This window comes from Phyllobates terribilis, unplaced genomic scaffold (assembly GCF_046119375.1).
Source record: "Phyllobates terribilis strain yellow unplaced genomic scaffold, ASM4611937v1 Scaffold_1__5_contigs__length_1240528914, whole genome shotgun sequence".
In the NCBI taxonomy this organism is placed as follows: Eukaryota; Metazoa; Chordata; class Amphibia; order Anura; family Dendrobatidae; genus Phyllobates; species Phyllobates terribilis.
The window spans coordinates 514710649-514734272 of record NW_027362761.1 but is presented as its reverse complement, the minus strand read 5'-3'; the positions used below and the strand labels follow the sequence as shown (position 1 = coordinate 514734272).

General features: G+C 47.0%; 1 protein-coding gene across 2 annotated transcripts in view; it reads right to left on the bottom strand.

Annotated features, from left to right (window-relative positions):
• Positions 1-23624, bottom strand: part of PDE4D (phosphodiesterase 4D) — a 1744955-nt gene that overhangs the window by 1181245 nt on the left and 540086 nt on the right. Inside the window, exon 3 of one of the 2 annotated variants that reach the window (XM_073680269.1) lies at positions 8773-8959. The exons of the other annotated variant lie outside the window; for it this stretch is intronic. Coding sequence (XP_073536370.1) covers positions 8773-8959 — 187 coding nt within the window. The remainder of the gene's footprint in view (positions 1-8772; positions 8960-23624) is intronic. 2 annotated transcript variants of the gene reach the window in all.

The window sequence follows — 23624 nt, the reverse complement described above, 5'->3', positions numbered from 1 at the left end:
TATGCAATTAGCTATACGGGTGGACAGGAGACTGCGTGCAAGGGTTAATGAGAGCAAATCCTCTGCTATGTCAGCTCCGAGTCTTGAGAGGGTCTGTGCTGACAATGGAGAGCCGATGGAGATTGGGGCGATGGCACCCCGCTCTCAGGAAAAAGATCGCAGGCTTTCTGAAGGCTTGTGCTTCTATTGCGGAAATTCTGGTCATTTTATTAAGAATTGTGTGCTTCGTATGAAGAATGAAAAAAAAATGGTCAGTTATGCCAGTATTGCCTGTTTAAATTCTAAGGGAGTATTCCTATCTGCCACTACTGCTGCTCAGGATGAATTAATTGAATTTCGGGTATTTGTGGATTGTGGTTCTACTCTGAATGTGATTGATGGGGGATTCTTGGAAAAACTTAGATTAGAACCTAAAACTTTGTCATCCCCTATTGCTGTGGTTTCTGTTGATGGCTCTCCCTTGAAGAGTGTTACTCATAAGGTCTGTGAATTTCCCCTCACTATTAATGGTATTCACTAAGAAAATTTGGATTTGGTGGTATTGGATAATTTGCCTTCTCCAGTAATATTGGGGTTACCCTGGTTAAAATTTCACAATCCTGTACTGGATTGGTCTACCAATGAAATTAAGTCCTGGAGCCCTAAGTGTAATGACAAGTTTTGTAACGGACGTATTGCTGCTGTGGATAAAGGGGAATTGCCTGTACCTATTCAGGATTTTTGGAGAGTTTTTTCTGAGGAGGAGTCACAAATTTTGCCTCCCCATAGAGACTATGATTGTACCATTGAATTTGTCCCTGGAGCGACTCTTCCTAAAAGTCGTTTATTTAATCTTACTATTCCTGAGAGAAAGGCTTTGTAGGAATACATACAGACAAGCTTGGCCGCCGGTCACATTAGGCCTTCCAAGTCTCCTGTGGCTGTTGGATTTTTTTTTGTAAAAAAAAAAGATGGCGGTTTACGTCTGGACTTTCGTGAGATTAATAAAATTACTGTACGCAATCCTTACCCACTGCCATTGATTCCTGATTTATTTAACCAGTTAGTGGGGGCCAAGTGGTTCTCTAAAATTGATCTCCGGGGGGCATACAATTTGTTGCGCATGAAGGAGGGTGATGAATGGAAGACTGCTTTTAACACTCCTGTGGGTCATTTTGAGAATCTGGTTATGCCTTTTGGTCTTACCAATGCTCCAGCATTTTTTCAGAATCTTATTAATGACATCCTTAGACCTTTAATCGGCAAAAATGTGGTTGTGTATTTGGATGACATTCTGATTTATTCGCCTGATCTGGAGTCTCATTGGCGGAGCGTACGTGAGGTATTACAGTTATTAATGGACAATTCGCTTTTTGCTAAGCTGGAGAAATGTGAGTTCGCTGTACAGAGAATTAGTTTTTTGGGCTACATTATCTCCAGTGAAGGTTTTGAGATGGACCCGGTTAAAGTTCAAGCTGTGCAGGAATGGCCTAGGCCTATTGGTTTGAAATCGATACAGAGGTTTTTGGGTTTTGCCAATTATTACAGAAAATTCATAAAAAATTTTTCTATTATTGTCAAACCGCTGACCGATCTCACCAGGAAAGGTGCTAATGCGGTTCAGTGGACTTCTGAGGCCATTGAAGCTTTTGTGTTTCTAAAGGAGAGGTTCACCTCTGCTCCCATCCTTATGCAGCCTGATGTGACTAAGCCGTTTTTGGTTGAGGTGGATGCTTCTTCGGTGGGGGTCGGTGCCGTGTTGTCTCAGGAAAACAAGGATGGAGTACATCCCTGTGCCTTTTTTTCAAAAAAATTTTCTGTGACTGAACTTAATTACGATATTGGTAATCGGGAATTGCTGGCGATTAAACTCGCATTTGAACACTGGCGTCACCTCTTGGAAGGTGCTGAATTTCCCATTCAGGTTTTCACTGATCATAAAAATCTGATCTATCTTGATGCTGCCAAGCGCTTGAATGCCCGTCAGGCTAGGTGGGCACTTTTTTTCTCGCGGTTTAATTTTTCCGTTACTTACATCCCGGGTACCAAGAATGTTAAAGCGGATGCTTTGTCTCGCAGCTTTTCTCCCATGGTCGGTGTTGAGGAGGAAGAGGAGAGCATTTTACAAGAAGGTGTTGTGATTGCTGCTTTGGACTCCGTTTTGGAGGATGAGATTCTTAAAGCTCAGGAGAATGCCCCATCTAACACTCCCCATGGGAGGTTGTTTGTGCCTAGGACCTTTAGGAGAGATTTGTTTGTTGAGTGTCATGAGTCTCGGTTGGCAGGTCATCCAGCAATTTCTGAGACCAAGAGACTTGTGGGTCGCAGTTTTTGGTGGCCTGGATGGCAGAAGGATGTCATTAAGTGGGTGCGCCAATGTACTGTGTGTGCTAGATCCAAGTCTTCGCATGCTCCTGCTGCGGGGTTGCTTTGCCCTCTGGAGGTTCCTAGTGCAACTTGGACACATCTGGCTATGGACTTTATTACTGACCTTCCCCCCTCTGAAGGTTTCACGGTCATCTGTGTGGTCGTGGACCGTTTTAGCAAGATGTGTCACTTGGTTCCCTTCATCAAACAGCCTTGCGCTAAGACACTCGCTAAGGCCTTTGTCAAGGAAATTGTCAGACTACATGGTGTTCCTACTGACATTGTTTCTGATAGGGGACCTCAGTTCGTGGCTCGTTTTTGGCGTGCCTTTTGTGACAGGTTGGGAGTTCATTTGTCGTTTTCATCTGGATATCATCCTGAGTCTAATGGCCAGACAGAAAGGAAGAACCAGGATGTTGAGCAGTTCTTGCGTTGTTTTGTGGCAGACAATCAAGAGGGGTGGTCTGAGTTTCTGCCACTTGCTGAATTTGCTCTTAACAACCATACATCCTCTTCTGCTGGGTGTTCGCCTTTTTTTTGTTGTTCTGGGAGACATCCGTCTTTTGGGTCATTCTCCAAATTGGTTTCGGCTGTGCCTGAGGAGGAGAGTTTTTCTGGTGATTTGGAGAGAGTTTGAACGGATGAGCGTGGTAATCTTCAGGAGGCTAACAAAAAATCTAAGAGGTACTTTGATAGGAAACGGCAAGAGGTTTTGTTTGCTGTTGGTGACATGGTTTGGTTGTCCTCTAAGAATCTGCGATTGAGGATTCCTTCTAAAAAATTGGGTCCCAAGTTCGTAGGGCCCTTTCAGGTGCTTCAGATAGTTAACCAATCTGCTGTTAGGTTGGAGGTTCCTACGTCCTGGAAGATTAACCCGGTGTTTCATGTTTCTCTGTTGAAAAAAGCTGATGTGTCTGATGGTGACACCTCTGCCACTGTTACTCCGGTGGTGGAGGACGGGGAATATGAAATTTCCTGCATCCTAAATTCTAGACGGTATAGAGGGAGTTTGCAGTATCTCGTCACTTGGAAGGGTTTCGGACCTGAGGATAACTCATGGGTGAGAGCGGATGATGTTTCTGCTTCCAGACTTGTCAGAGCGTTTCACAGGAGGTTTCCTGGTAAGCCTGGGCCTAGGGGATCCGGAGGATCCTCTTAGAAGAGGGGGTACTGTTAGAACTCTCCTGTTAGGTTTTTTTTAGTTTGCTGGTCACATGACCATTTTTGCCTATTTAATCCGGCTCCGCCCTCCTGGTCTTGCTGGACTTCATTGTATTTACTACTCTTGAGCTAGCTTAGTGCTCTGTTGCCGTTCTCTGTTAGTTTTGCTAGGTCTTCTGACCTCTATGCTTTTTGTTGTGTGTTTGTCTTTGACTGCTACTATTTCTGCTAGGAGGTGTCCAACTTATCCCAGTCCCTAGTTCTTGTAGGGATCCCTCCCTCACATCTATAGGTCTTCGTTCAGACTAGCCGAGGACTTTAGCGGGTCTGATCGCAGGATCAGGTTCCCCGTTACATCGTAGGGATCTAGTTTAGTTCTATTGTAGGGACAGTTCTCCTGTCTTTCCTTAGTCCCTGTAGCAGATCATAACACTGGGAAGACTGTGAACTGCTGTGCTGCTAAGGAAACTGTACTTTTTGTCACTGGATTCTGTTGTTCATAAGACTTAACTTGCACTGGCTGTGCGGCTTCTTATTAAATGCTAGTGTTCTACCGTTTATGAAGACTCTTGTCAATTGTGTCTGGTCAGCAAGTGAAACAACCTACATGTCTGTGCCTGAGGGTAGATACCCCTGTGTGCCTGAGAGAAGCTGCAGCACATAGTTTATGGTCGCCCTGAGTAACGGTTCCCCCAGGATTCAAAGAATTCATGTAACCTGTCTCGCCCCTATCTGAACCTAGCAGCGTGTGTGTAACATTGGTGGCCCGTACGGGGAGTCCTGAGTGGGAATTAGCATGTAGAGGGAGAAGAGGAAAAGTCTGGAAAAACACAGCAGCACAGCACCTCAACTCAACTCAACCTCAACTACATCAGTTAAAGGGGACCAGCCCTAAAGAAAACTCACTAGCAGCAATGGATGTGGAAGTACAAATGGACAGAATTAGTGAGCTGCTTCTTCAGTTAACCTGTGAAGAATTGAGAACAGTAGCAGAACATACTGTATAAAGAAGTCAGAAGAACAGATTTCTAAAGCACACAACCACAAGCAACTATTAGCTGCCATTAATGCAAAAATGGATGAGCTTGGGGAGAAAGAAGCTGAAGACTTCATGGGGACGTTCCTGCAGGAACTAAAACAGTTTCTAACCAGGTTGAAGTAGGAGGATGGAGGGGCGGCACCAATTACCAAAAGCGGGAATCTCGGTCCACAGATTGAACTACAGGAATTGAAAGAACAATTCAAAGCCCTAACAACAACCCTGCAAGAATCAACCAAAACCTCTGAACGGGTGACAGACTCAGACAAGACCTTTAACCTGCTCGGGTTAGATAAATCAAGGGAGACAGTCCTCTCTAACACCACAAATCACCATAAGGAAAGAATTCAAGATCCTGGGACAGATTGGAGAGTGTGAACAGAAAGAGAAACTGTCTTTTATGAACTTGTTGCACCAGATCGATGCAGGATTACAGAAAGGCTACCAGACAGATGAGATTGTTGAGAGGGTGGTGAAAGCGATCAGCCCAGGACTGAACCTCCATAGTATGCTAGAAATGAAGAGTCAACTACCCTTGCCACAGCTGAAGATGATATTAAAAGGGCACTATAAAGAAGAGAGTACTTCAGAATTGTTCCACCGACTCATTAATCTCTCACATAAAAATAATGAATCACCCCAAAGTTTCCTGTTCAGAGCAATTGAACTGAAGGATAGACTGTTGTTTGCATCCAGAGATGTAGAAGCGGAAGAGAAGTTTGTTGCTGGACTAGTCCAGAAGAAGTTCTTGAGATCATTGGGAATGGGATTAATCAGCAAAGATATCAAGTTGCAGCGGAAACAGTACCTAAAAGATTTTGGCATTTTGGATGAAGTCTTAATGAATGAGGCCGCTAGTTTGGAGTCGGAGAGCGAACAGAAGTTAAAGAAAGGCTCTGCTCCTAAAATCACCAAAATGAGTTAGCTGAAGTTGGAGACCCCCGGTGGCCAGTCCGAAGATCATCATAGAGACCCTCCAGTGCCACCTCCAAGGGGGAACCTTAAATCACCGACAAAAGAGAGGCCTGCTAGCGCTGACTGGGAGGAAGTAATAGGAGAACTGCAAGCAGAGTTGATTGAGGTGAAAAAGTTGATACATTCCAGGCCAGAACCTTTATCCCTCAGACCCAGGAGTGGGTTCCAAAACAGAAGATACCCGGCTTGTGAAGCATGCCGTTCATCAAATCAGAGTATAGTATGTGTCCATTGTCTAAGATGTTGTAAGGAAGGACATTATGCCAAGGAGTGCTAATGGTCACGGTCGTTTGGGTAAAAAGACCGGAGGTTGCCAGTGCGGGGCAACTGGTAACCACAACACGGAGGAGGACCCAGAAGCAAATCCAAATCTCACCAAACCCCTTAACAGCGCATGAGGTAAAACGGCTACGTCAGTACTATCCCCAAGTGTGTTCCCGTCTACAACAGCTGCAAGGGAGACAGGGGCATCAGGTACTTAATGCCGAGAGCAGAGGTGAAATGATATACTCCTGGAAGGAGGATTCCTCAGTCAGTAAAGATAGCCTCATCAGCCTAATCAGTGAAAGGTGCTTTATACAGTGCCAGCTAGATGGACTCCTAGTAAAAGCACTGTGGGACACAGGAGCCCAAGCGAGCCTTTTAAACGAAGAATGGAGAAGGTGCTATCTGTCACACACTTGCCTTCATTCACTAAAAGAACTCTTGGGACCAGTGGAACTTCACGGTAAAGCCGTTAATAAGACCGAAATCCCTTTCATAGGCTGGGTGGAAGTGACTTTCCAACTCAGGGCCACGAAGAACAGCAACACCATTGAGCTCTTGGTACCTTTTCTCGTGACCAGTGATCAGAACATGGCAGAGGATCCTATCCTGTGTTATAATGTAATCAGTGAGGTCATCATGAAACACAAGTCAGGGACACTGGTGGTGGATTCAATTGCCACATCGCTTGCTATACCCAACGCCGTGGCAGAAAATGTGATTCATAAAGTAAAGAAGCACAGAATACAATGGACATAAAAGAAGTCAAGGTAGGCTGGTGCCCAACCATCATCCCTGCAAACCAAATGGTGGGGGTGAGGTGTGGAGTCTGGGTAGAGCCAGGAAGAAAAGTTCAGAAAAGACTGTTGATGCCAAAAGACTCCTCAGAACTTCCGGGAAGGCCTAGTTCAAGGTGAGACTGTGCTTACGATTCCTACTGGTGGGTTTACTCGAGTGACAATACCGGTGATGAATACTACGAGACACAAAATTAGACTGGATCCAAAGACTGTGTTTGGTCGAATCGAAACCATTAAAATGGTATATCCAGCCAGTGTGAGACCCGCCCAGGGGTCAACAGTGAATTCAGTTTCCCCACCAAGGAACAGGAGTTGCCCAGGGGAAGAAATTGCACTACCCACCTCGGAGTCCTGGGATCCCCCAGTACCCTTGGAACACTTGTGAGCTGAAAATCGAGCGGTAGCAAATCAGATGTTGAGAGAAGAGTGTCATGCATTCTCCAAAGATGACTGTAATATAGGCTGTATCCCATCGTTGCAGTTGAAAATCAATTTGAAAGACACGACCCCAGTAACCAGAAGTTACATGTCTGTGCCGAAACCATTACTCTGTGAAGTGAAAGAGTATTTACAAGACCTAATCAACAGAGGTTGGGTCCAAACGTCGAAGTCGTCTTATTCCTCTCCTATTTGTGTTAGGAAGAAGGACGGTACGTTGAGACTCTGCTGTGATTACCGGGAACTAAACCGAAAGTCAGTACCTGATTGGCACCCAATACCAAAGATCCAAGATATGCTGGATAGCCTATCAGGAAGTACCTGGTTCTCTGTCCTTGATCAGGGTAAAGAATACCACCAAGGGTTTGTCGAAGAGTCCAGTAGTCCCTTGACAGCATTCATCACACCGTGGGGATTATATGAGCAGATCCGGATACTGTTTGGGCTCAGTTCAGCTCCAGCAGAATTCCAGAGGAGCATGGAGACATGTTTAGAAGGATTGAGGGACGATATCTGCCAGCCGTACTTGGATGACAATGTGGTACACAGCAAAACCTTCCAGGAGCATGTTGAACACGTGAGGACCGTATTACACCGGTATCAACAACACGGAGTTAAGTTGACCCCAAAGAAGTGTGAACTGTTCAAAAGGCAAGTCCGATTTCTATGGAAAATTGTATCCGGAGAAGGATATACCATGGACCCAGCAGAAATCGCTCCAGTACTGGCATTAAAAGACAAGCAGCCCTCTACCGTCGGGGAGTTGAGGCCGATATTAGGATTCCTCTCCTACTATGTATTTACATTCGGAACTTCTCCAGGATTGGCACCCCACTTTACCTCCTCTTGGGGGGATGACAGAGACGACAACACCCATGGAGAAAAAGAAGAATGCGGATAGGACCAGGCTTAAAAGGAACAGCGCCATTTCTTCCCAACAGCACATTCTCTGGACAGCAGACCACCAGGAGGTATTGGAATAACTAGTAGACTACCTGGTAAAAGCACCCATCTTGAGATATCCTGATTTCATTTTCTAAATGGGTTCTTCATTGTGACACTTCTCAAGTTGGACTGGAAGCTGCCCTATATCAGCATCAAAATGGAAAATTGAGAGTCATCGGTTACGGTTCTAGAACATTGACAGATGCCGAGAAGAATTACCATCTACATTCTGGAAAATTGGAGTTCCTGGCACTGAAATGGGCTATCTGTGAACGATTTAGAGATTATCTCTAATACAGCAAAGAGTCTGAGGTATACACTGACAACAACCCTTTGACCTATGTCCTTACTACAGCCAAACTGAATGCAACGGATCAGAGATGGGTCACTGAACTAGCTGACTTCAATTTCAGCATCAAGTACAGGCAAGGAAAATGCAATATGGATGCTGACGGATTGTCAAGAATGCCACAAGAGCCTGAGGAGTTCATGCAAGAATGCTCGGAGGAAGTCATTCTGGAAGCAATTGAGAGCACTACCCAAGCAGTACAAGCTTATCAGGAGGAAGACACACCATTGTGGTGTCCGTTGACAGTGGAAACCAGCATAAAAGCGAGAGAACAAGATCACCTCCGGTCTATTCAACAACTACCAAAAGGAAAAATCCATAGAGCACAACGGGAAGATCAGATAATTGGTAGAATACTACTTTATGTGGACCAAAATCGGTTTCCAAGTAAACGAGAGAGAGACAATTAGTCACCAGCAGTATCTGTTTCAATTAAAGAATGGACGAAGCTCTACCTCAGTGAAGACGGTATCCTGTATCGTAAAGGAGGACATAACCGGCAGTTTGTACTTCCCAGAGTATTCCGTAGGTTGATCTTCAAAGAACTCCATGAAAACATGGGACATCTGGATCCGTGAACGCTTCTTCTGGCCATACATGCTGAGAGATATTGAGAGGTACGTGACCAGGGAGTGTGGGTGTCTGAAAGATAAAAGTCCCAACACATCAACTCGGGCACCTATGGGCAACATCCAAACTACATATCCATTTGAGATGGTCTCAATAGACTTTCTACATCTCGAGACGTGCAAGGGTGGTTACGAATATATCTTGGTGGTGATGGACCATTTCACTCGATTTGCTCAAGCATATGCCACCACCAATAAATCAGGTCGAACAGCGGCAGAGAAGATCTTCAATGATTTTGCTTTGAGGTTTGGGTTCCCTACAAGGTTACACCATGACCAAGGAAGAGAATTTGAGAACCAGCTCTTTGCCAAGCTAGGAAAGTACTGTAGAATTCAGAGATCCCACACAACGCCCTATCACCCAGAGGGTAATGGACAAGTGGAACGCTTTAACCGGATATTATTGTCGATGTTGCGCACTTTAACAGCTGATGAGAAGAAAGATTGGAAGAATTCTCTGTCAAAAGTGGTACATGCCTATAACTGTACAAAGAGCGATGCAACGGGTTACTCACCCTTTTTCCTATTGTATGGACGATCGCCAAGACTGACAATCGACATCATGCTCGATACTCCGGTGTCAGAGACTTACAGAACGTATACGGAGTACGTTCGGAAATGGAAGGAACGGATGGCTGAGGCATACAACGTAGCGTCCAAAGTGGTTACACAAGGACGGAGCAAGAGTAAGGAGTATTATGATCGAAAATGTTATGGAGCAGAATTGGCATAGGGAAGCTGGGTGCTAGTCAAGAACGTACGTGAGAAAGGCGGTCCAGGAAAACTTTGCTCTTACTGGGAAGACAAGGTGTATGTGGTCGTAAGGAGGAAAGCTGATCACAGCCCAGTGTATGAAATCCGACTGGAAACGGGAGACAAGAAAACCAGAATAGTCCATCAGAATTTACTACTACTCTGTGATTATCTCCCACCACAACAAGACTTCCCAGAAGTAGACCGACATCGTCCGAGATCGACTGAGGGACCACCACAGACTGAAGCACCGGAGGTGGATAGTGACCTTGAAAGTTCCGATGGAGAAGAACACACCATCGTATTTCAGGGACCGGCAAGGAGAGGGATGTACCATCCTCAGGAGAGTGAACTAAGTCCTGAGGCTCCAGAGTTCGTACCAAGGAGTACAAATGAAGCCCAATTCAGATCTGATGATCGAACACCAGCCCCTGAAGAGACTGATCGACACTCAGGAGGAGCGGAATTACCAGACCATGTGGAAACAAGCGACTCAGGAGAAGTACAGGAACTTACAGAGGCAGCTCCAAGAGCATCTGAGGAAACACAGGAAATGAGTGCATAGAAAGAAACTCCTGCGACCGAAGAACCCGTGGTATCTGAGGAACAACCCACCAGGAGGATGTCGACTCGAGAAGTGAGGAGGCCCATGATGCTGACGTATGAGACACTTGGTGAACTGAGTCAAGTACCAAGGACTATCGACTAGAAACAGGTATCTCTGCCTGCGGACCAGGTAAGCCCACTTGAGTGGTATTCACCACCGAGAAGCAGTATCTAAGATGTTGCCTACTGGAAAGACTTGTTTTCATGCTTAGATTTTTCTTAAAAGACTTTGTAGAAACAAAGAACTGCTAAAGCATAGATAGAGATAGCTGGTTGAAGACATACGAAAAGCTCCAGCTGAAGAGATGCTGATTGTTTTAATTGTGTTAATTGTTTATTTCTTACAGGCGTCCTACAAGAAAAAGGTCTTAAGAATAGGTTGTTATAAATGTTTATGAACGTTATACCAATTTGTCAATGCCAATTTGTATATAAAGCTATCCAACTTTCACCAGTGTCTCAGAATTGGTCAGCTTGACCAATTAAGATGAATGTCGAGGACGACATTTAAAAAGGAGGGAAGAGTGTGACATGCAGAAGTAGTGTTGCTGCAGAGTGTGACATGCAGAAGTAGTGCTGTTGCTGTAAAAGCATTTAGCAGTAACACAAGCACATGAGACAGGAAGTATTGTGATCCAGAAGCATCCAGCAACTAGAGGGGTTAACACAGTCACAAGAGAAGGGGAGTGTTTTAGCAGAGCCCCAGGGGGACTGTGGGGAAGTTGTTTACAGTCTGGCTGGAGCCGACGAGAAAGGTGGTGTGTGTGTGTTCTGCATCTGACAGAAGCGCCCCTGCAAGTGAAAAGGATTCAAGTGAAGCTAAGCACAGGTCAGGTAGAGTTCCTGAACTAGCAGTGCAGAGTATTGTCAAGTAGTGTCTGTGGGTCAATACCCCTGTGTGCCTGAGAGAAGCTGCAGCACATGGTTTATGGTCGCCCTGAGTAACGGTTCCACCAGGATTCCAAAGAATTCATGTAACCTGTCTCGCCCCTATTTGAACCTAGCAGCATTTGTGGAACACTCGGAAGCTGATCTAGCAATGTAGCAGTTTCAGATGCTGCTGAGCTGTGATTGGAAGTTTCTGGGAGGGTGGGTTGAAATCACATGGCCCCAGGGAACACTCTGAAGAGGGAAGAAGTTGGTCTGCAAGCAGAGATTTCACATACTGTTCTCCAGAAACAAATGTGAATATCTCTACAATGGAGCAATGCAGTGCAAAACTGTAAAAAGTGTCATAATCAGGGGAGCAAAGTGATTTTTATAAGGTATTTAGCTACGCTTTTGAGCAAGTAACTAGTGTTGAGCGATACCTTCCGATATCAGGAAATATCGTATCGGATTGGATCGGACCGATACTCAAAAAGTATCGGATATCGCCGATTCCGATACCGGAAACCAATGCAAGTCAATGGGACACTAATATCGGAATGAAAATAAACCCTTTCTTTCCTTGTAGGTTAATTCTACATGAAGTAAAACAACTAAGAATAATGTAGAATGTATTATGCGAAAAGCCGGCAATTCATCAGCGCATACACCGGTACCCGACAATTTACAACAGAAACAATAGAGCACCACACATAGATTAGATAGATAGAAACATGTCAGTCACATATATATGAAGTACAGTGACAGTGTTGCTTACTGTACTTGTCATTTAGTGTAAAGGATTTATTAAAAAAAATAATAGTGTTTTCATGCACCGTCTCTTTAAAAAAGCCGGCCGGCAATTCAGCAGCGGTACCCGACAATTTATAACAGACAGAATAGAGCTTCACACATAGATTAGATAGATAGAAACATGTCAGTCACATATATATGAAGTACAGTGACAGTGTTGGTTACTGTACTTGTCATTTAGTGTAAAGGATTTATTTAAAAAAATAATAGTGTTTTCATGCACCGTCTCTTTAAGAAAGCCGGCCGGCAATTCAGCATCTGTACCCGACAATTTAGAATAGAAGGAATAGAGAATCATACATAGATTAGATAGATAGAAACATGTCAGTCACATATATATGAAGTACAGTGACAGTGTTGATTACTGTACTTGTCATTTAATGTTAAAATAAAGGATTTATTTAAAAAAAATTGGCGTGGGGTTCCCCTTAATTTTAGTCTCTAGCGGAGGTTAAGCAGACAGCTGGGGCAGATGTTTGAAGCCTGGGAAGGGGGTAATACCCACGGAGCTTCCCAGGCTACTAATATCAGACCCCAGCTGAATACCTAGCCTTTACTAGCTATTAAAATGGGGGACCCCCCAAAAAAATGACGTGGGGTCCCCCCTAATTTAATAGCTAGCAAAGGCTAGGCAGACAGCTGGGGGCTGATATTAATTGCCCAGGAAGGGAGCCATGAATATTGGCCCCCTCCCAGGCTAGAAACACCAGCCGTCAGCCGCCCCAGAAATGGCGCATCCATAGGATGCGCCAATTCTGGCACTTAGCCTCGCTCTTCCCACTGCCCTGTAGCGGTGGCAGTGGGGTAATAGGGCTGGGGTTGATGTCAGCTTATAATGCCAGCTGACATCAAGCCCAGGTTAGTAATGGAGAGGCGTCTATAAGACACCCCCATTACTAACCCCATAGTCAAAGTTAAAAAAAAAAACACAAACACCCAGAATAAAGTCCTTTAATTGAAATAAACACACAATTGTTTATTGTTCTAAATTAAACCATATTTACCATCACGCCCATTCCAGCTGAAGCCAACGATCTCCTGCAATAAAAGAAAAATAATAAAGCAACCTCATCCTTACCTTTCCATGGTTCCCACGTTGGCTCCAGCTCTGCTACATCGAGATGACAGGCTGGACCGCAGCAGAACGCTGCCATCCAGCCTGTCATCCCGCGGACACTGAGAAGCGCAGGCATGCTTGCGCTCCTCAGTGTCTCTCTGTGACGGCATCCAGATGAGCCGACAATGAACTCGGCTCACCTCATGCACGTCACTGACAGCGTGGGAGAATTCTCCTGCACTCAGCGCTTCAGCGTGAGAATTTTCCCACGCTGTCAGTGACGTGCATGAGGTGAGGTCATGTCCAATGAACTCAGCTCACCTCATGCATGTCACTGACAGCGTGGGAGAATTCTCACGCTGAAGCGCTGAGTGCAGGAGAATTCTCCCACGCTGTCAGTGACGTGCATGAGGTGAGCCGAGTTCATTGGACTTGACCTCACCTCATGCACGTCACTGACAGCGTGGGAAAATTCTCCTGCACTCAGCGCTTCAGCGTGAGAATTTTCCCACACTGTCAGTGACGTGCATGAGGTGAGCCGAGTTCATTGGACATGACCTCGGCTCATCTGGATGCCGTCACAGAGAGACACTGAGGAGCGCAAGCATGCCTGCGCTTCTCAGTGTCTGCGGGATGACAGGCTGGATGGCAGCGTTCTGCTGCGGTCCAGCCTGTCATCTCGATGTAGCAGAGCTGAAGCTGTCGTGGGAACCATGGAAAGGTAAGGATGATGTTGGTTTATTATTTTTCTTTTATTGCAGGAGATCGTTGGCTTCAGCTGGAATGGGCGTGATGGTAAGTATAGTTTAATTTAGAACAATAAAGAATTGTGTCTTTATGTCAATTAAAGGACTTTATTCTGGGTGTTGTGTTTTTTTTAAATACTTTACTAGAAATTCATGGTGGTCATGTCTAATATTGGCGTGACCCCATGAATTTCGGGCTTAGGGCCAGCTGATAATGCCAAGCTGGCCTTAACCCCTTTATTACCCAGTGAGCCACCGCACCAGGGCCCTGGATGAGTTGGGTACAGCGCCAGAAGATGGCGCTTCTATGAACGCGCCATTTTCCGGGGCGGCTGCGGACTGCAATTTGCAGCGGGTGGGGCCCAGAAAGCTTGGGTCTCCCTGCGCTGCAGATTCCAGCCCCCAGCTGCCTAGTTGTACCTGGCTGGACACAAAAATAGGGCGAAGCTCCACGTATTTTTTTTTTTAATTATTTCATGAAATTCATGAAATAATTAAGAAAAAAAGGGCTTCCCTATATTGTTGTGTCCGGCCAGGTACAAATAGGCAGCTGGTGGTTGGGGGCAGCCCGTTCCTGCCTGCTGTACCTGGCTGGACCCAAATACAGTGCGAAGCTCCACGTCAATTTTTTTTAAATTATTTCATGAAATAATTTTTTAAAAAAAGGGCTTCCCTATATTGTTGTGTCCGGCCAGGTACAAATAGGCAGCTGGTGGTTGGGCGCAGCCCGTTCCTGCCTGCTGTACCTGGCTGGACACAAATATAGGGCGAAGCCCCACATCAATTTTTTTTTAATTATTTCATGAATTTCCTGAAATAATAAAAAAAAAATTGACGTGGGGCTTCGCACTATATTTGGGTCCAGCCAGGTACAGCAGGCAGGAACGGGCTGCCCCCAACCACCAGCTGCCTATTTGTACCTGGCCGGACACAACAATATAGGGAAGCCCTTTTTTTCTTTATTATTTCATGAATTTCATGAAATAATTAAAAAAAAAAATACATGGGGCTTCTCCCTATTTGTGTGTCCAGCCAGGTACAACTAGGCAGCTGGGGGATGGAATCTGCAGCGCAGGGAGGCCCAAGCTTTCTGGGCCCCCCCCGCTGCAAATTGCAGTCTGCAGCCACCCTGGAAAATGGCGCGTTCATAGAAGCTGGATGCTGTACCTGGCTGGCATACAAAAATATAGCAAAGCCCACATCAAAATTTTTGGGAAAAATTAATTAAAAAATAAATAATAATTTAGGGACTGCATCTTTATTAACTCCTCAAATGTCATTTAGTGTTAAAATAAAGGGTTTATTTAAAAAAAAAATTGGCGTGGGATCCCCCATAATTTTAGTCTCTAGCGGAGGTTAAGCAGACGGCTGGGGCAGATGTTTGAAGCCTGGGAAGGGGGTAATACCCACGGAGCTTCCCAGACTACTAATATCAGCCCCCAGCTGAATACCTAGCCTTTACTAGCTATTAAAATGGGGGACCCCCCAAAAAAAATGACGTGGGGTCCCCCCTATTTTAATAGCTAGCAAAGGCTAGGCAGACAGCTGGGGGCTGATATTAATAGCCCAGGAAGGGTGCCATGAATATTGGCCCCCTCCCAGGCTAGAAACACCAGCCGTCAGCCGCCCCAGAAATGGCTCATCCATAGGATGCGCCAACTCTGGCACTTAGCCTCGCTCTTCCACGCTGCCCTGGTGTGGTGGCAGGGGGTAATAGGGCTGGGGTTCATGTCAGCGCCTGCTGCCATGAAGCCCAGGTTAGTAATGATGGGCGTCTATAAGACACCCCCATTACTAACCTACAAAGTGTTAAAAAGAAAAAACACACACTACACCCAGAAAAAAATAATTTATTTGAAATAAAACACACAATTTTATTTAATTCTTAGTTTACTAAAAAAAAAAAAATAGTTACCTGTCCACGTTCCTGCGCTGATCTCCCATGCACAGCTGTCACATCTGGAGATGGTGACAGCTGTGCATGGCTGCTGTAAGCTCACGCTGCCGGGAACACGTCCGCTCCCGGCAGCGGGAGCCACTGACTGAGGTCACCGGAGTGCATTCAGTCAGCGCTGCTCCGGAGACCTCCTTTACGGCACTGCTGTACCGTGGGAATTTCTCACGATACAGCAGGGCCGTAAAGGAGCTGACCGGAGCAGCGCTGCCTGAACTCCGGTGAACCCGCTTATGCAATGACGGGGCTGCTTTACGGCCCCATCATTCTAGCGGCGGCAGCGGTTCAGAGCGGTCACATTCTATGTGGCTGCTCTAAACTGGAGATCATCGTGGGACACTCGTGGACTGCTACGGAGGGGTAAGGATAAGGTTGTGGTTTATTATTTTATATTTTATTACAGGAGATCGATGGCTTCGGGGAATTAGGTGTCTAGGTGAGTATAGGTGTAGTTTTTTATTTTTTACTTTATTTTAGGTGGCGATCGGCGGGGACAGGTAATGTATGAACTAATTTATTGTAGGTAACCACTGGCCACCAATGACATGTATTTAAAATTTATTGGGGACACAGTAGGGCAATTTAAATAGCAGGATCAGGCTGAGGGGAACTACTGCTCCCATCGAGCTGATCCTGCTAGCACGAGTGGACGGGGGACAGACATAGGCCGATGGGAGTAGTAGTGTCACATCGGCCTATGTCTGCCTGCACGCACACACCCGCACACATCGCACAGACACCGCGCACACACTCGCAGACATCGCACAGACACCCACACACCCGCAGACATCGCACAGACACCCACACACACCAATCATGACGGGCTGATGGTCTGGGAGGTGAGGCTGACCTGTGTGGCCGTGGGAAAGTTCATGTGAGTTCATGCAATGCAGTCAAGCATGAACTCACATGAACCCTCTGAGGGCACCGCGGCGACTTCAAATGAACAGCTGATCAGCATCACCTGATACCTCAGCTGTTCATTTGAAATAACCGGCGGGAAAGCGCAGCACAGAACGGGAAAGCCGGCGGTGAAGTCTTTTCACTGCCGGCTTCCCCGCCCAGGTCCTTCGCTCCAAGCTCCTTGGTGCTGCGCTCCCCGCCCGGTCCTAACTTACGATTGGGATTGGAGGTGGTGAGAGGAGCGGAGGATCGAGGTGGGAGGCTGCGGGGAAGCAGTATGGGGCCGTGTGATTGTTTAAAAGCCGGCGGCTTTTTACCGCCCGCCGGCTTTTAAACAATCAGGAGAATTCTCTCACGCTGGGATGGCATTCTGATGACAGGCTGGATCTCAGCTGAGCGCTGCCATCCAGCTTGTCATCCTTCAGAGACACTGCAGAGCGCAGGCATTATGGGAACTTCCGATTCCGGTATTCGATATTGTAAAAGTATCGGAATTAAGTATCGGAATTTCGATACCGCGAATATTGGCCGATACCCGATATTTCAGTATCGGAATGCTCAACACTACAAGTAACAGTTCTATTTTGAAGAGCTTGAATGAGTTGGGTACAGTCCTAGAAGACCTCAAAGTGTTATACAGAACATGTATTTTCAAAGCAATTGAAGTATTTTGGATGCGCTATTACATTTTTTTTAAAAATTCATCAAAGCTAGTGAATTCTACTGGTGACAGATAAGGGGAATAGTGAAGGTAAGGTCTCGCTCCCACTTGCGTCTAAATACGCCAAGTGCAATGTGATAAAAAAAAATCGCATTGCACTTGCACCAATGTTATTCAGTGAGGTAATGTTCATCTGTGAGTTTTTCCTCAGCTGGAATCGGGCTGAGGAAAAAAAAATTGCAGCATGCTGTGTATGGCAGCGTAAGTCGGCCGAGACTCGCCAATGCAAGTCAATGGGTGCGAGAAAAAAAAAATTGGACAGCACACGGACCATGCGTATGCCGTCCAATTTTTACGCACACATCTCAAAGGAACCACGAAATTTGGCAATTACTGTCCAGACCAAGTAGAAAGTACTACAAGTGTTAGAACGGAAGATGCAGGGAATCAATAGAGTAGTTATTATATTAAATATTGTTAAAATACCTATTAATATATGGATGCACCAGACAACCAAGAGTTTAAATATATCCATACTTAATTATAACATAATTGTTTTTTTCGCTTTTGCACTTTCATTTTTCTCTTCCAAAACCATAACTTTTGTTATAAGTCATATGAGGACTTGTTTTTTTTGTGGAACTTGTACTTTTGAATGACACTATCCATTTTATCATATGGTGTAATGAAAAAATAGGAAAAAAATTCCAACGGAAGTGAAATTGCAGAAAAAAAACACAATTACACAATTGTGTTTCTTGAAGTTTTGTTTTTTTCAATGTTTGTTCTGCAGTAAAAATGACCCGGAAATATGATCGTCCAAGGTCAATATGATTACAACGATACCAAACGTCCATTTTTTTTATTGAAGTGGTTGAAAAATATTCATAAATTTATAAAAACAAAAAACTACCCTGAGTCGCCATTTTCCAACACCCGTAACATTTTTATTTTTCAGTCAATGGAGCTATATGAGAAGTTTTTTGCTTAGTATCCTGATATTTTTATTGATACTATTTTGGGGTAGATACAACGCTTTGATTGAAATTGCAAAAAAAGTGTAATTCCATAGTTGTTTTTTGGGTTCTTTTTGGGTTTTTTCACTGAATGCTAAAAAACGACCTGCCATTACGAGTTTGTAGATACCAAACATGTATAGGTTCTTTTTTATTTAAGTGGCGAAAAAAAAATCCACTTTTCTCAAAAAAAAAAAAAAAAAGCCGCCATTTTCCGAGTCCCGTAGCGTCTCCATTTTTCGTGATCTTGGGCCGGGTGAGGGCTTATTTTTTGCTCGCCGAGCTAACATTTTTATTGATACCATTTTAGGGTAGATACGATGTTTTGATCGCCCGTTATTGCATTTTATTGCAATGTTGCGGCAAAAAAAAAGAACTTAATCAGATCGGTAAACAGCATAACGAGAAAAAAAATTCTAAACGCCAGAATTAATTATTTTTTTATATTAATAGATTGGGCGATTCTGAATGCGGCGATACCAAATATGTGTGCTTTTTTTTTTACTGTTTTATTTTGAATGGAGAGAAAGGGGGGTGATTTAAACTTCTATATATATATATATTGTTGCTGTTATGCACACGCCCGGGCTAAGCGGCGTGTGCGTGTGATTGGTAGTGATTCCACTGGACCGTGCCGGAGAGTGAATGCCTGGAGGGGCGTGACTAAGTATTCACCCGATCCGACCAGGGTCGCACGACGGCATACGACGCCAGTGCACCAAGGAGGAACCGAGCAGAGGGACCAGGTGCTACTCCAGGACAGACCCCGGACACAGCTGTTGACCCACACAGGGGAATACAGGAACAGGCTGGTAGGCTGGCACACAGACTGGAGGGTATAGGCAGGCACGACTGGTATGCAGGCAGGCGGGTATGCAGGCAGGGGGGTAAAGGCAAGCACAGCTAGAGTGCAGACAGGGAGGCACTAGCAGGTAGGAACACAGGCGGGATAGGACCCAGTACACACCGGGACTCAGGAACAATACAGGCAGAGGGTTACAGGCAAGCACAGCTAGAGTGCAGACAAGGCTGAGCAGGGAGGACAGGGCTCTGTTCACACGGAACAGACAGGAAGGGAAAGACAGAGCCAGATACTCACACAGTACTTGCAGAGACAACAAGCAGGAGTTAGGTACGAGTTCAGACTCTGCAGAAAAAGGAAGGGAACGGACATAGAGGCAAAACAGGTAAAGGACAGGAGAGAGTTCAGACTGGAACTGAGTGTACGGAGGAGACCGACACTGCAGAGGGATACAGGAGCGGGTCTGGGAATACGGCACCTAGAGAGGCGGAACGAACAGGCAAGGAGCGTGTTCAGACAGGACAGACCAGACCCAGGAGCGGGTCTAGGAAATCGGCCACTAGAAGGCGGAACGAACAGGCAAGGAGCGTGTTCAGACAGGACAGACCAGACACAGGAGCGGGTCTAGGAAATCGGCCACTAGAAGGCGAGAGGAACAGGCTAGGAGCGAGTTCAGACAGGACAGACCAGACACAGGAGCGGGTCTAGGAAATCGGCCACTAGAAGGCGAGAGGAACAGGCTAGGAGCGAGTTCAGACAGGACAGACAAGAGAACACAGAAAGGAGTCAGTTCAGACACGGGAGCTGATACCGCAAAGCAGGAGACATACAGGACTCAGTTCAGACACGGGAGCTGATACCGCAAAGCAGGAGACATACAGGACACAGTTCAGACACGGGAGCTGATACCGCAAAGCAGGAGACATACAGGACTCAGTTCAGACACGGGAACTGATACAAAAAGCAGGAGACAAGAGACGGGACCTGGCACCTTCAGAGTGCAAGCACACACTGAAGGAAACACTATGCTCAGGCAGGGATAGAAGGGAGCTGCTGAGCTATATACCAAGTGACAGACAGCAATAGGCTGAGGACGCACAAGGGGTGTGACCCACAGCAGGTACAAAAGGCAGGAAGTGATCGGGCGCCGCCCTTAAGCAGCAGAAACAGACACAAACAGACAGCATGGAGGGAAGCCAGAGAGACATTCTGGACAGGAGATCAAGTGCGCCCTCTTGCACAGTGGGAGATGGACCACCATGCAAGGACGCCGCCAGGTATGTTACAGTACCTCCCCCCTTACGCCCCCTCTTCTTCAGGCCTGCCAGAATCTTCCGCAGGGAATTCGAGGGCCAGTCGTTCACTGGGTTGGAGGGGGACAGAGACTTAAGGGTAATCTCTGCTTCGAGGTACATCTTGTCAAGCTCACAGGAAGAAATAGACGGGTTATCACGTACATAAAGAGGAAAAGTCACTGTCTCTTTGTTATCTGGTGGTATCCCGGAGGATACAGGAAACAACTGGAGGTCCTCCGCCGGGTCAGAAGAGTGCAGAGGCTCAGAGAAAACAACTGCTTCAGAGTACACTAGGTCGGACTCACTGGAGGAAGCAGGCGAGGTATCGGGTACCGAGTATAGGAAAGTCTCTGTCCATTCACCACCAGGTGGCACCCCGAAGGGTTCTGGAGACAGCTGGCGGTCCTCCGCCTGGTCAGAGGGGTGTAGAGACTCACGGGTAACCTCTGCTTCAGAGTACACTAGGTCGGACTCACTGGAGGAAGCAGGCGAGGTATCGGGTACCGAGTATAGGAAAGTCTCTGTCCATTCACCACCAGGTGGCACCCCGAAGGGTTCTGGAGACAGCTGGCGGTCCTCCGCCTGGTCAGAGGGGTGTAGAGACTCACGGGTAACCTCTGCTTCAGAGTACACTAGGTCGGACTCACTGGACGAAGCAAGCGAGGTATCAGATCCAGGATATAGGAAAGTCTCTGTCCATTCACCACCAGGTGGCACCCCGAAGGATTCTGAACACAACTGGAGGTCCTCCGCCTGGTCGGAGGGGTGTAGAGACTCAGGAGTAACCTCTGCTTCGGAGTACACTAAGTTGGACTCACTGGACGAAGCGAGCGAGGTATCAGGTACAGAGTATAGGAAAGTCTCTGTCCTTTCGCTACCAGGTAGCACCCCGAAGGGTTCAGGAGACAACTGGAGATCCTCCGCCTGGTCGGAGGGGTGTAGAGACTCGGAGGTAACTACCACTTTGGGGTACCCATTGTCAGGCTCACAGGACGAAGCGGACAAAGTATTGAGTACCGGGTGTAGAGAAGTCTCTCTCCATTTGTCATCGAGTGGTATCCCGGAGGGTTCAGGAGGCAACAGGGGATCCTCCGCCAGGTAGTAGAGGTGCACAGACTCTGAGGTAACCACAGCTTTGGAGCATCCTTGGACATGCACACCGGTTAAAGAGAAAGAAGCATCTGATGCCGGGTGCAGGAAGTTCTCCTGTGTGGAGTCTGGATGGGCAGAAGTCTCTTCGGCCAGGAGAACTGGTGCACTACCCACGCACATTACCCATTGGGGTTTCTCCGAGATACAGGGAGATGAAGCTTCAGTAGGGACTTCAAGGTTGGGGTCAGGAGGTCTCAGGGAGGACAGACCCTGGCGTGACGGCTTGCCTCTAAGTCTAGCACGTCTGGGCTGCCTCTTGAGGTTGAGAGAAGTATTCCGGAAAGCGTAGTCACCCTGTGAGGATTCTGGGTGGGCAGTAGTCTCATTGGGCTGGAGGACTATTGCGCTACCCACACACATTACCCGTCGGGGCTGCTCCGGGATATTGGGAAGTGAAGCTTCAGCAGGGGCTTCAGAGTTAGGGTCCTCGAAGACCATACGAAAGGCCACCAGGAAGGCCTGCAGGTCAAGGATGACAGGATCCCATGCTTCCCATAGGGGGGTGACCCATTTCAAGGCATCACCCGCTAGGTAGTCAATCATAAAGGCCACTTTAGCCCAATCGGAAGGAAAATAGAGAGGGTAGGCCTTAAAGTGTAGCATGCATTGCTCCACAAATGCACGACACTGTCTTGGATCCCCATAGTAACGTGGCGGATCCGCAGGAACGAGGGCTGATAGATCCATCTGGACGGGTGCGTAACTCGCCTGGAACTCAGCTAAAGGGGGGGAAAAAAATTTATTTATTTTATTTTAATGCATGTATTCGCTGGAAAAACTTCTCAAAGAGCGAAGGCCGTGGGGCTCAACGGGAACCATGGCCTGAGCATGCTGTTGCTGTTATGCACACGCCCGGGCTAAGCGGCGTGTGCGTGTGATTGGTAGTGATTCCACTGGACCGTGCCGGAGAGTGAATGCCTGGAGGGGCGTGACTAAGTATTCACCCGATCCGACCAGGGTCGCACGACGGCATACGACGCCAGTGCACCAAGGAGGAACCGAGCAGAGGGACCAGGTGCTACTCCAGGACAGACCCCGGACACAGCTGTTGACCCACACAGGGGAATACAGGAACAGGCTGGTAGGCTGGCACACAGACTGGAGGGTATAGGCAGGCACGACTGGTATGCAGGCAGGCGGGTATGCAGGCAGGGGGGTAAAGGCAAGCACAGCTAGAGTGCAGACAGGGAGGCACTAGCAGGTAGGAACACAGGCGGGATAGGACCCAGTACACACCGGGACTCAGGAACAATACAGGCAGAGGGTTACAGGCAAGCACAGCTAGAGTGCAGACAAGGCTGAGCAGGGAGGACAGGGCTCTGTTCACACGGAACAGACAGGAAGGGAAAGACAGAGCCAGATACTCACACAGTACTTGCAGAGACAACAAGCAGGAGTTAGGTACGAGTTCAGACTCTGCAGAAAAAGGAAGGGAACGGACATAGAGGCAAAACAGGTAAAGGACAGGAGAGAGTTCAGACTGGAACTGAGTGTACGGAGGAGACCGACACTGCAGAGGGATACAGGAGCGGGTCTGGGAATACGGCCCCCAGAGAGGCGGAACGAACAGGCAAGGAGCGTGTTCAGACAGGACAGACCAGACCCAGGAGCGGGTCTAGGAAATCGGCCACTAGAAGGCGGAACGAACAGGCAAGGAGCGTGTTCAGACAGGACAGACCAGACACAGGAGCGGGTCTAGGAAATCGGCCACTAGAAGGCGAGAGGAACAGGCTAGGAGCGAGTTCAGACAGGACAGACCAGACACAGGAGCGGGTCTAGGAAATCGGCCACTAGAAGGCGAGAGGAACAGGCTAGGAGCGAGTTCAGACAGGACAGACAAGAGAACACAGAAAGGAGTCAGTTCAGACACGGGAGCTGATACCGCAAAGCAGGAGACATACAGGACTCAGTTCAGACACGGGAGCTGATACCGCAAAGCAGGAGACATACAGGACACAGTTCAGACACGGGAGCTGATACCGCAAAGCAGGAGACATACAGGACTCAGTTCAGACACGGGAACTGATACAAAAAGCAGGAGACAAGAGACGGG